The 14,219-nt window shown below is 34.0% G+C and overlaps 1 protein-coding gene across 1 annotated transcript in view; it reads right to left on the reverse strand.

The window, feature by feature from the left end:
- The window catches only part of CSMD1 (CUB and Sushi multiple domains 1), a 2,584,888-nt gene extending 2,576,116 nt beyond the window's left edge, over nt 1-8,772 (reverse strand). The window contains exons 1-2 of the mRNA XM_006895025.1: nt 8,769-8,772; nt 7,647-7,863 (exon numbers count right to left, since the gene is read on the reverse strand). Coding sequence (XP_006895087.1) covers nt 7,647-7,863; nt 8,769-8,772 — 221 coding nt within the window. The remainder of the gene's footprint in view (nt 1-7,646; nt 7,864-8,768) is intronic.
- Between the last annotated feature and the right edge of the window lie 5,447 nt (nt 8,773-14,219).

Raw genomic sequence — 14,219 nt, forward strand, 5'->3', positions numbered from 1 at the left:
AAAGTTAGAAATAGAAGTACCATTTGATCCAGCAATTCCACTACTAGGAATATACCCTAAAGACACCAGAACTGCTACCCAAGGAGATATATGCACACCCATGTTTATTGTTGCTTTGATCACAATAGCAAAGATCCTTAAACAACCCACGTGCCCATCAACAAACAAATGGCTAGAGAAAATCTGGTATATTCACACAATGAAATACGATGCTGCATTGAAAACAAGGAATTAATGAATTATTATACAAAATGGGTGACCCTGGAGGACATTATGCTGAGTGAAATATCTCAGTCACAAAAGGATAAATACTGCATATTGACACTGTTGTAAAACAGGACTGATATTTTGAATGGAGGGAACCTAAGACATAAGGGGATAAATAATGAATACTGATTATACATTATATAATCATATATATGATATCATCATATATGATGATACATGATCATTATCTAGATGAGGGAGAGAACTGTTTAAAAGGAATATATGATTAGGTATTATTTTTATGACAAGAGTCCAGAATAAGAGCTGCATAGTAAAGTGTACTTGGAGCGGGGAGGGGATTGTATAACAATGAAAGATTTTTTTTTCTTTTTGAAGAAAAAAGTGATTTGGGGGAAGGAGTGTACAGGGAGGGAAAATGTACAACAATTTATGAATGGAAATCCAAAGTCTTTGTAAGCTTTCATCAAAATTTCAATTAAAAACATGTTAAAATCATTATAAAGAGTAAGGTGTATCTGATTTAGCTTTGGTATTTTAAATTACCTCATATACATGTGAAAACTGGACAGTGATTAAGGAAGATTGAGGAACAATTATGTGTGAGTTTTGGTGTTTATGAATGAAGACTGCTGAATATACCAAAGTTGAACACAACAGAAGAATGAATAAATGCGCCTTTGAAGAATCAAATCTAGAATGCCCCTGAGTGATAAGACTTAGAGTTCATGTCATTTATTTTGGACAGGTTATCAAAAGGATCCAGATTCTGGAGAAGGGCTCACATATATCAATGATTGAGAGAATAACGTAGGAATAAAGCATTGCAATGTGTTATGTAATGAATTTTTTTGTCACTATGAGTTAGAATAGAGTGTACAGCCTGAAACAAAACAAGTGTTCAAATACTACGGTTTATAGGATAAAAAAGCATAGGCTTTGCTAACAAAAACTAAAAACATGAGTAGTAAGAAGAAAAGAACGAAATGTTAAAATGTAATCCTTAAACATGTAAAATATCTGTGGATAATTAAAGGTCATTATAATCATGAAGATTCTAGGAAATTTGATTATTTATATAGTCTTATTGCTTATTAATGTGGATAGTTTCCCATTGAGTGAAACCAATAAAAGTAGTTTTAAAGATTCACCACCTCAAAGAAATTGTAAACTATCAAGTCATATTTTACCAGTCTTTTGACATATTCTTTATGTTCCTTTTCCCAGAAACTAAGGACACAAAAAATCTTTGTTGAAAGAGAATTTAAGGGTGATTTTTTTAAATTAAAATGGAATATGACTAAGACTGTGTAAAATTCATTTACTGATACGATCTTAGACTTCACCTCTTATTTCTCGTCTCTAATTAGCAAGGAGCACCTCAATATTTGCTTCACTGCCCCAAAATTACAGATGGAAACAGTCTTTACTATTTCTATTTTACTCTTCTCTGCTTTGATCATTTGACAGAAAAAGATGCATATAGATAAAAAAAAATCAAACCACAAACAAACCATCTCTCTCTCTGCTGTCGAGTCAGAACTGCCTCATAGATGATTCTCTCTTGTTGTGAGGTGCTGCCAAATTGATTCTGTCTATAGCAACCTATGAACAATAGATCTAAACATGTCCCTATTCTGCATCATCCTCATAATTTCTGATATGTTCTAGCCTATTGTTACGGTCACTGTCTCAATCCATATTATTAAAGGTCTTTCCTTCTTTCTTTTCTAGAAGTACAAAAATATAAATGAGATGTTTGGGTGATGTATATGACTAGACTTCTAGAAGTTTGCCCAGAGAAACCTCACAAGAAAAGCCTAATTATATACATAAGAAAAATAAACCTTTGAATATCATATGGACTGTACTTTTACTGTGACACACAGTGGGTCACCAAGAAGCTGCTGTCTTAAAAAGAATCAGTTGTCTTTTGATTATATTTTGTTGTGATGTGTCCTCAAGTCATAGTGACTCTATGCACAAGAGCTCTTATTATCTCTACCCTATCTTGATCCAATCTCATTGTCTCTGACACATTTACCCCCAGCATCCCAGTTACTGTGTCAGTCTATCTCATCTATGGTCTTTCTTTTCTGCAGTCCCTCCACACTTCCAAACATGATGTCCTTCTCCAAGAACTGGTCCCTCCTGGCAATACATCGAAAGTATGTGAGGTGGAATTTCAAAATCTTTGCCCTCAAGGAGCAACTTGGCTTCACTCTCTCCAGGACAGCTTTGTTTTTGTTATGTTGGCGGTGCATGGTATGTTCACTTTGGTTATATCGGCACTAGTTATGCATGCATTACTATAAACAAGGATTTTTATTCTAGGTATACTTAACCTTTAGTGCCAAATAGTTGTGTCATGGGGGCTACACATTTTGATATATTTAACAGCATTCTGACTTCTATCATCAATATGCTGTCACTTCAAGTTTTGGCAACTGTAAGGGTCTACAAGTATCCTCACATTACAAAGAATCACCCACAGTTAAAAAGTGCTCATAGCAGCATAGCTGAGACAAAAGAGATAGAGACGAGAGAGGTAGGTTTAATTGTATCTACTAGGACTCAAAAGGAGTGCTAGTGGCCTAGTGGTAAGAAGCTGTTCTGAAATTTCAAAGGCATGCGATTGAAATCCATCAGTTACTGCACTGGAAAAGGATGGGCAATCTTCTTCCTTGTGACTTACTGCCTCTGAAAATCTATCTGCTGGAGATGTGGGTCAGTTCCGACTTGAAAACACACAATAACAGCATATCACCTTGCAACAACTACAAACATATGTCACCAAAAGTTATAGCTGTAAAGAGCATCATTTAGAGACAATTTTGCCTTGGCTGAAAATATTGTCTGGTAGGAATCTATCATCTCTCAGGTTGGGTGAGAAGTCTTCCTTCCAGCCTCTCATAGCAATTAATAAATTATTATAATGTATTAAAATTCTCTCTATAAAAAGAATTTATGAGTTTCCAACATCATTCAGAATTCCAAGTCCGGTTTTTATTGTGAGTCAATTATAACTCATTATTTGTTGAAGTAGGAAAAAAACTTTACAAAATTCGGCATCCAGATGCTATATTTTTAAATATATATTAGTAAGATATTTTAGTATAAGAGAATAAATACTAATACTTTTAACATTGCACAGATTTACACATATAATCTAATCTAAATTATATTCCCTTCATAAATACTTAGTTATATTGTTTTTGTTGTTGTTAAGTGTCGTTGAGTCGCCTGCATCTCATAGCAACCCTATATACAACAGCCCTAAACCCTGTGCCAATCTCACTGTCTCCAACACCCAATGGAGGATCATTTATCAAGGAGAACTGACTCCAGAAGCAATGAGTTTTGAGAAAACTAAAATTTATGTTACATCTATAAATGTAAATATATTAAAATCTCCAACAAAACGTGTTTGCTAGTTGAGTTAAATTTACATGTTATATCTATTTATAAAATGTTCTTCTTTTGGCTAAACAAAAGAAAATCCTTTATAATAAATTACTCAAGTTGCTTAGGATATCAAATATTCATTAATTATTATTAATAATTATTAATTATTATTGTTTTAGTTAAGCATATTTTGATAAATGTCAATAGTTGTAGAGGAGTTTCAGGATTTTTGTTCATAGGGTCGCTTTGAGTCATGCTTGAATCAAAGGCAATCAACAAGAAGAAGCAGCCTATTTTGAGCTACTAAAAACAGCTTTTGTAAAGCAGTAAAATAAAATAACAGACTGGGACAGCTACAAGTTGTAACTTTCATGATAGCACAGCAGATCAACTGCTACCATGTCCATCCTCAAACAAAAGTCTTCTTAATTTAGATTCTGGAGCTGCTTAAAATGTTAGTTAATAAAACGTGAGAAATAAACAATTGTCCTAAGGTATAGCAAAAAATCAAGTAACATTAGAGCCTTTTCTTGAGATTGACTAGTATTTGATATTATTTATAATTTCATTTCACATTAACTGATGCTGAAATACTGGTTGTTTCTCAGTGTTTTTACTAACTGTTTTTGTTGTTGTTAAGTGCCATTGAGTTGTAGACAACTCATAGCAACCCTATGAACGAAAAGACCTGAGCACTTGTATAACTTTCATCATTTCTCCAAGTTCATTGAGTTTCTGGAGGTAAGTTATTTTTTAAGTGGATGCCACTCCTGCATCCAAGCTTGTTTTAATCAGGGAGCTCCACCAAACACTGTCTAATACGGGTAACCATTATCGCATTTGATACATCAGTGTCACAGTGTTTATTTAGCATCACAGCAACCATGAGTTACTTCTGTAGAGCAAATTTTACTTTCAGTTTTTTCATTTTTCAAAATTTTGTTTTGGTAAAGAAACAGAATATGCAATATTCATTGATGGAATTCTATTTATGAGAAGTTTTGTGGTGTGATACCTTAAAAAGTCACTTTTGTACCCCCCAATACTGTCTGTTCTCCAATAGATGTCCAATCAGAAAGACATTCTGAGTATGGATGTAGAAGGAAGAGTTAGAGAATATAATATAAAGATGAATGCATTAATCTAACCTTAAGTTCTTTATATCTTGCCATAAACACCTCAAGAAGCTGTTGGTAAATATGATATTTTTTCTATCACACAGATGAAAACTATGCTCAACTAATTTATAAGACTCGAGTGGCATCATTCTAACTAGCATCTCATGCATTTTCTACTAGCATCATAGTTGAGTGTTATAATTATGATGCTAACATATACCACTCAATGGTTATTTGTAAAGTTCTATGAGTTTCCACATTGATTTCTGTCATATTCCCTGGTACTCTGTAATGCAATGCAATGAAGTACATTGTTCTGATTTTAATTTTGCTGCTAATGATTCTGTCATGATAATGAAGATAATAAGGTATTTTATGTTTTATACTTATTGACATATAAAATGATCAGAATAATACCTTAAAGACAAGAGAGGGTAAGGAATTGTGCGATTTATATATATAATATATATATATTATATATATCACTAAATTAATAAAATAGATCCCTTTTTATATAATAGATAAAGGGAATGGAAACTTTAACAGTGATAAAAGGAAGTATTTGTTCTTAGAGTACATATATACTAGTAATGCTTAAAGGGAAATAAAAAGAATCATTCATATCCAATGTTGTTGGATATGTGGTGGCCTAGTGGCAAGAAGCTGTGCTGCAATCCTGAAGACACGTGGTTCAAATCCACCAGCTGCACCATAGGAGAAGGATGAACAATCTCCTCCCCTTCAATTAAGTTCCTCTGAAAACCTGCCGGAGGGTAAGCTATGGTTCAGTTCTCACACATCAGTACACAACAACAGTAACATATTGAATAATTGACATGGGTTGATATTTAAATAGACAATAATTCTTAGTTTCTCCTCCTCTCCCTTTTTTTTTCTCTATACCAATCTAATATCTGTTAAAATTACATACCACTATTTCCTGGATAGGTTCACAATTGGGGAAAATAATTCTAAGTAATATTTAGAATAACAGGAATGAAGATAAGAAATCTTGCCTAACATGATCAACAGTTGTATATGTATTGTAGCTATTATTTTGAATCAAAACTGACTCATATTTAACCCTGCAGCAGGTTTCCATATAGATAAATCTCATATATGTTAAGATAAATATCACTTATTCAAAAGACAGATAAAAAATTTACAAAAACCTAATGCCAAAATATTTCTAAAACTATACAATAAATACAGAAAACGATGCTACCAAGGCAAAGGTTGGTGACTTTTAATCCGCGGCCCTCAGGCCTGTCTTTCATTGTTTTTGTTCAGACATTCCTCTAGGTCGTATAGTCCTGGTGTACAAGTTGCCGGCCCACGGTCACTTGTGGTTGCTGTGAGGCTGAACACTGTGACACTGATGTATCACATGCTTTAATGGCTGGTGACCCAATGCAGACAGAGAGTCGGGTGGAGCTCCCGATTAAAATAAGCGTGGAAGGAGGAGTGGCATCCACTTCCATAATAACTTGCCTCCGGAAACCCTTTGAACCTGGAGAGAGGATGAAAGGCACCCAAGCGTCCAGGACTCTCCTTCACAGGGTCCCTGAGCCGCATGCGACTCGATGGCACTTAACAACAACAACATATAATAAATATTGAATAGCACCCTAATAAAAGTATACAGTTATTTTATATTTAAATATGACCAAATAATTAATTATATTAACACAATACATTATAGAGTCAATCTATTAACTATAAGAACTCTGGTGTCCAAATTGTAAGGAGTTCTACTGACAAAAGTACAAGGTTAAAAATCCATCAGCTGCTCCACATGGAAAAAATAGGTAATTTCTTCCCATGTAATTAAATGCCTCTGAAAGCCACTACTGAGTCATATATGGGTCAGTCCTGACTTAATGGTCCAAAACAACAGCAATGTAGTCAACTAATATTATATTTAATTACATAATTAAATTAAGTGACTATATAATTAATGTAATTTGGTTGAGTAGGATTAATGAAGATTGGTATATTAACTGGATTTGTAAAAAAATATTCCTTTTGTGGTATTTTTATATAATTTGACGAAATAATAATGATTTCATGTCTGCTATCATTCTGCATTTTTTCTTTAAGATACCAGATATTGCACAAACTTAAATGCCAAATTGAAAAGCAAGTTAGCAAAGGTAAACTTTGTTAAAATATGTTAACTTTGTATAAAAATTATATCCATTGTATATTTGTATTTAAATTTATCATCAATTTCAGAAACTTTAAAGTTTTAAAATAATTTCTCCAATTTCTTTACCCCAAAAACATTTTTTTAAAAAAATCTTTTTGTACTGGTATGACTTTTACTTGTTGATAAATCAAGACTATAACAAAATAATTTCAGTATTACTGTTCTTTTCTCATGGTAAATATCATGGGACAAAAGAAAACATCAGTGGGGAGTAGAACATATCAAGATTTTTATAAGATAAAATGTCTTCAAAGAATATGATATTCCTCAATGTTCTTGCCACCACCCACCTCCTATGTACTTTTTGTTGAAAGCATTTTCTAGCATATAAAGTTTCCTTTTGTTCTCTAATTGTACTCATGCATTTATCTGTGTTCTTTTTCTTTCAAATCCAGTTACTTAAAAACAATAGTATTTTATAACTTTATATACATCTCCATGACAACACTTTTATAGATCTGAATAATCTAGTGTCTACGATGAAAGTAATAATTGCTTTCAACAGAAAATGTATTTTTAAGCATTGAGAAATGTGCATAGTTGGCAAAAATCTACAGTATTTAATTTTCCTTCATTATAAAATTGCATTTTTCTGTAACTAAAAACCAATATAAATTCCAGTTAAATTTCAGAATTTAAACACTCAAGTAGTGCTTTCTTATTAATATAATAAAGAAATGGTACTTTACCTCACTTTTAAATTCCCTTGTTGGGGTTGTCCATCATAAACTGATAAAATATCAAAATCTTCTTCAAGAGCAAAAGTATGAAATGACAGTTGTATCCTATTGCGTTCCCCCGTGATAATTATCCAGGTGCAGTTGGCATAGTTTGGGTAACCATGTGGGAATCCTGGACTCTCTATGGTGCCATTTGGACCTTGTACTAAGCCTCCACAGTTTTGACCTGAAAGTAAAATAGAGAAAAATATTATTTGGTTGTCTCCATTCTACAAATGTTTATTTTCTAGCCATTTGACCAATTTTTATACTTATTTATGCTAAAGGACTGAAAATGGGACATGAGAGCGGGCACTAAAGGGTCGGCCACGATTGTTTATCTGAAAGGGTCAGAGGGAGTGAGAATAGTACAGAGTACCTCACAGCCTCAGAGCAGAAAGCAGATAAAGAGCCCATGGTCCCATGGTCCTCTAGAGCCAGTGGCAAGTGGTTCATTTGTTCATTGTTGACTCACAGACCCACAGTTGTGGTACTAAGAAGAGGGTTTATTAGGCAATTAAGTTGGAGAGTGAAGAAGGGATAGAATATCTCAATAAAGTCTAGATTAAGCCCAATAGTCTCAAGGGAAAAGTCCTCAATTAGTTCAGACTGTTTTCAGTTCAGCTAGCAGCTTTTCCTTACACCATCAAAGGAAAAAACAGCAAAACTTTCACTGAGGCCAGCACAAATGCAAGAAGCCTCAGGTCACAACCACAGTTCCTCCACAGCGATGCCACAGTCTCTCTAGCATCATCACCAGTGCTTCACTACCAGGGTCTTATTTTCACGAGGGTCTTATTCCAGTCTCTCTAAAGTCTTGCTGCCACAAGTCTTGCTACTTAAGTGCTCTCTCTTTGTCTCTCCCTGTCTCTCTCTCTGTCCCCTTTCCCTTCCCTCCCTTCCTCTCTTCCCTTTTCCCTCTCCCGCACCCCCTCATGCTAGTCCCACAGCTGTTGATAATTTGTAAGACCATGTGTCTGCAATTAAAGGAGGTGGAAACCAGAGAGAGCTTAATAAAATGACTAAAAAAGCCAACTTCTAGGCTTCCACTGCAACTTACTTTGTGATTCTTATTTCACTAGACTAACAAACGCATTATTTTAAAAAAAAAATCAAACAAGACCACAGAATGTATCAAGTTAAAAATAATTGGCATTAAACTAGAGCAGTTAAAATATGCACTAATTGAATAACTTAAGGAATTAGAAATATCCCAATTACTAATCTCTTCCTATTTATGTAGGTAGGATAATGGAGAAAGGAAGATGTTTATCAAAGTGATGAAACTTTCAAGAGACTATTCAGAATAAAAAAAAAAAGACAAAAATGTTTTAGTGTTCTGTGGATTTTGTCTCTCAATATGGCTTTTTTTTTTTTTTTTAGGGTAGAAGGCTGACTACATGGAGGGGCGAGACTGTGTGATTGAGTGGGGTGGCCTATTCGCAAAAGGCTTGGCCATCTACCATTCCATAAGGAGACTGAGTAGTCTCTACAAGAGAATTGACTAATCTTGCCAAAAATTAAATGACTCTAGCTGAAGAACAGGAATCCCCTCCCCCAACACACACACACCAGAAGGCATTCTTTCTGCACTAGAAGACCTAACCAGAGAAGAAAGACCTTTCCCCAATCCAGTGAAATGTAGGAAAACTTCAGGATGGCAACAGCAGTAATGGCTCAATTGAAGAGCTAGATGTGAGATGAGACTTTGGGGCAGTGAGAGTGTGTGTGTGTGTGTGTGTGTGTGTGTGTGTGTGAGGTTAGCCAATATTGGCAGGACTAAGAATTTGAGAACAGTTAGAGCCATGTAACTTGAGACTGAGTGCCTGTGTGCACATTTTGGAATGTGTTATCTTGACTATATTTTGCGCTATATCTGAATTATAACCTTTTAACTCCCCTAATATGGTTCTGTGTGGTCTGTGAGCTATCTCTTCAGATTTTAGGCCCAGTGAAGCAGTAAGATTGATGACGAGATGAGTAGAAGGAGGCATTAGAACAGTGAGGCACATATCTGACCTCATGGAAATTGGTTTGTGTCAGTGATGCTGTGGATGGGGATACTCCCCTCCCATCCCGTGTAGTTAGTAAAGGTCAGATACGACATTCTCCATGTGGCCTTTGCTCTTTATACATATTCCCTAAGCTGATGGGGACTTCGGGATATCTCATTTTTATTCACTACTTTCATTAAAATTTCCCTTGGGCAGATGAGATTATTCTCAGTATCAGAGATCTATATGAAAATAGGTAAAAGAAAGAGGAAAAACGATTAGAGCAGACTGTGACACTCATCTCCTGGTCGCATACCTTGGATACTTAGAGCAATTTAGTAACACAGACAGAGTACTCAAATTGAAATAGGGGTAAACTCCTAATTAGAAATTAGAGATTGGCCAAAGCAGAATAATTGGGGTGGGGGGAAGAGATGGGTTTAATAGTATAGAGGAAATTGCTATTAACAGTTTAGAAATTGTTTTGGGTAGTGATAAAGTAGCTTGATAGAGGGCATATGAAGTTAAATTAAGACAGTGGTATGAATGAGGCTGGAAAATGATATGAGAAGTTGTTTCCAGGCTTCATCTCACTATTGAGACAGGATCCTCAAGATTTGATGATACAAATTTTAACATTTTCTTCTTTCAAGTTTCTGAATTCTGAGACAGTTAAAGGGATCTGTCCCTTCAGTAATTACTATTGCCAATACTTTGGTCCCTTTAAAAATACTAAAGCCTTCACGGAGATTGATCAACAGGGTGGTTCAAGCATAGCAAGGATTATGAGGATGGCAGAGGGTCATTATGAGTAGAACCCACCTGAAAGATTTCCTAACAAAAACGACAATCCACAAGCACTAACCTATTAATTCTATCCCTTTGCTGTGGAATCAGAACCAACATCTAGCTGATTATCCATTTGCTGTGGCCATAAATTACATGAGAAAATTATTTTCTACAGAGCTACTGGTGGATTCGAACAACCAGAAAATCATGGCCTTTGTATAAAAGTGCAACTCCTTATGAATTATAACATGAATACTTGCTTATTTCTGTCACTGGACAAACTCTAACATATCTTCCTTTGTGTTGACTTCTCCCATTTCCCCCCCCCTATTTTAGTGCAATGATCCCTTTTACTTATTCTGTGACTCCCCCCTTAAGTAGACATTTATTTAACCTTTAAAATCTTCAATGACTTGCTATTAGGTCTTTGTGGTTTGTTGACATACAATTTTTCCAGTTGCTTCTAATAATCTGCCTGTTATAGCTATTCTTAGTTCCATCAGAATGAATAAAAAATAGAGTATTAAAAAATCCATAGAGATAGATATTTGAATACTCCTAATGGGTATGCTTTGGTCACTTTAGCTATAAATAGCTTTCCCATGAAGTTATAGAACAAAATAGTTTGTACCATAACTTCAAGATTTAATTTGTCTGAGGTTAACTTTTAAGTATCTTCTAGAAACTGTTTGCAGGTTTTTATTTCTTTTTAAACTGTGTAGCTTTGTATTTTCAGCCAATAGGCATAACACTTAAATGTTTTGACAATAAGATTATCAAGGACATTTTACAAAGTCCTGAGAATATTCAGATTATTACATGTAGCATAAGTTGTTAAATACAAGTGTTATCCACTCTGCTGTTATTGTTGTTGGACTGCAAATAAAAATTATTACCACTTATATTTTATCCTTTAAAAATATTTCATAATAATATATCTCAATGGGTTCAAATCTTTCAGAATAATACTATAAAATACTTGTGGGAGTTTGCTAAATCTTAATAGAAAAGAAAAAGATTTAATGAAAAGGATTTATAAGTTTACAACCAAAGAACTAATAGGAAACCTATTTTCCACTAAATTTAAATCTAACAATAACACTGTAACAAGTAGATATTAAAGCTGTAGGGTTTTGAAAGGTCTTTAAAGAAAATAGCTTTGGGGTTTATCTAGCAATTCTTGCTTCATGAAGTGAAGGCTTTATTATAAATTTGTGAAAAGAAAAATTAAACAGAAAATATGAGCTAGAAAGTAGATACAATTTTAGATTCATTTTGGTGCACTTGATTCTCAGATATCAAGAGTGAGACACATTAATTCAGTATATATATTGTCCACAAATCTGTTAGAAAATGTGGAATGATCTCAGAAGTTCTGAAACTGGTAATTCTCAATCTTGTTGATACATTGCTATCAAGCAAGAAGTTAAAAAAATCTATACCCTCAAAATATTTTTTCCTTTATTCCCCATACTCTCCCCCCAAAAGATTATTATTTCATTGATTTGAACCAAGAATATTCCAAGGAATCTTACATGGAAATGACAAAACTGGAAACTGTATGCTATCCGATAACATGGTGTCTACTGTTACAGCAATTGGCAGTGTTGTATTAATGTAAACCTAGAAAGTTGATGGCAAAAAAAGAACTTAAATAAAAGCCCCTCTATTATTAGACAATTTGTTTATGAAAAACGTTTTAGTGCACAACGTTAGAGAAACAAAGTACCCAGGACATACAATCAAGTATAACAAAGCAACCTCCAATAATCTTGTCATTAAAATTGTGTCCATTTTATTTGAATTAAAAATTCAATGCAAAGAAAAGAAACAAAGGGAGGAATAAAGAAATGATGGAGGGAAGGAAGTCCAATGGCATTTCTTCAATCACTGGAACTGGAACACAACCCATCTTAGAAGTAAATCTACATACTTTACACATGTATACTATAAGTCCACAGCACACAGGAATATATACACACAATTGTAAACTGAATATTTTACTTGCTACAAGTCAAACAAATTACTCTCAGAATATTTGACACATGACATAACTTTTAAAAACAGGAAGTCAAAACATATAGTGATTAAATTATAGTGTATAAAACAGTTGGCTCATATCATATATATTAGTGAACACATGGAGACATATTCTAAGGTATGTCAACGAATGTTAAAGATAGAGAACTCTTAGTATTAATATTGTGTAAATTTCTACCTGGTTAAGGAGTCCTTGTTGTCATATTTAAATATGTAATAACTAAAAAGAATTATTTAAATGTTTCTTAACTTGAGAGTAAGATAGAATTTTCAAAACATATTTTGAAGCACTTTTTTGTGATCACAACTGTTTTTAAGGGTAAGAAAAAGGTACAATGCTGTAATTTGTGCAATATTTCTTAGAAATCAAGCAAGGTTTACATTGTCAAAGCCTTATGATTATTTCACCTTAACACCACTTTGTAATACTACCAGAGAATATTGTTGTTGAGTGCCATAAAGTCTTAGACAACTCATAATAACCCTATTAATGAAAGACCTGAACACCTGTATAACTTTCATAGTTTCTCTAAGTTTGCAGAGTTTCCAGAGACAAGCTATTTCAGAAGTGGATGCCACTTCTGCTTCCAAGTGTTTTTTAATCTGGGAGCTCCACCAAACACTGTCCACCATGGATAACCATTATCTCCCAGAGCACATTAGACAATGCAATATATTTTGGAATTTAAATGTGCCTATGAACTCTTAATGTATACAAGTTAATTTATGACTGATAACATAGGAAGATAACAAGTAATTGAATACCCATGAGTTCTCTTTTCAGATCTTCATTATCTCATGCATGTAACAGGCATTCATAATAGAAATAAGTGGAAAGCATGATATAGCAGATAGAATTATTAAAATAAGCCATTTTGCTAACATATATTTAAAATAGAGATGCTATAAGGTGTCATAGAATAGACTAGCAGTCCCTATGAATAACAGATCTGAATCTTTCCCTATTCAATGCCATCTTCAAAATCTCTGTCATGCTCAATTCCATTGTGGTAGTTAATGTATCAATCTCTCTCATAGACAGTCTACCTCTTTCACTGACCTTCTACATTTCTATTTTACATTTTACATGATGCTTCTCCCTAAGAACTGGCTCCTCCTAAAAAGTAAATAACTATGAAATTTCACTACCATTGCTTGAGGGAGTACTCTGCTTGCACTTTCTTCAAGATAGATGTATTTCTTCTATTGATAAATTCAGGTAGGAAAATGATGCTTTATCCTTAATCCTACCAACAAAGAAAAAAAATAATCACAAGACATGATTTCAGAGGTGACAAAACATTTTCTAGAATACTTCTATTTTAGGAAAAAATTCTTGATAAATATGTGTTGTGTTATCGTGTGAGTCAATGAGTTGGAACCAGCCCATAGTTGACCCTGCAGCTGGTTTTCAGAATCTGTGATTCGCATTGGAGGAGACTGCCCACGGGGCATCTGATCGATTCGAATGACATATCTTTGGAATTGCAGTGCAGCTTCTTACTACTATGTTGCCATTGTTTTCCTGATTATCTGGCATGATCTCATTTATAATACATAATAAATATCTGTGCTAATAAAGACTAAGAGATGAGGCAGCCACATTGCAGGGGTGTCATTCATTGGAGATTGAACCAAATATATCTTTATGGTTTACATCTTCTTTGTAAACTCAGATCAGATCAAAATCCACCTATTTATTACACTCAGAAGTTACTTC

This window comes from Elephantulus edwardii, unplaced genomic scaffold (assembly GCF_000299155.1).
Source record: "Elephantulus edwardii isolate Elephantulus edwardi_28Jun2011 unplaced genomic scaffold, EleEdw1.0 scaffold00154, whole genome shotgun sequence".
Lineage (NCBI taxonomy): Eukaryota > Metazoa > Chordata > Mammalia > Macroscelidea > Macroscelididae > Elephantulus > Elephantulus edwardii.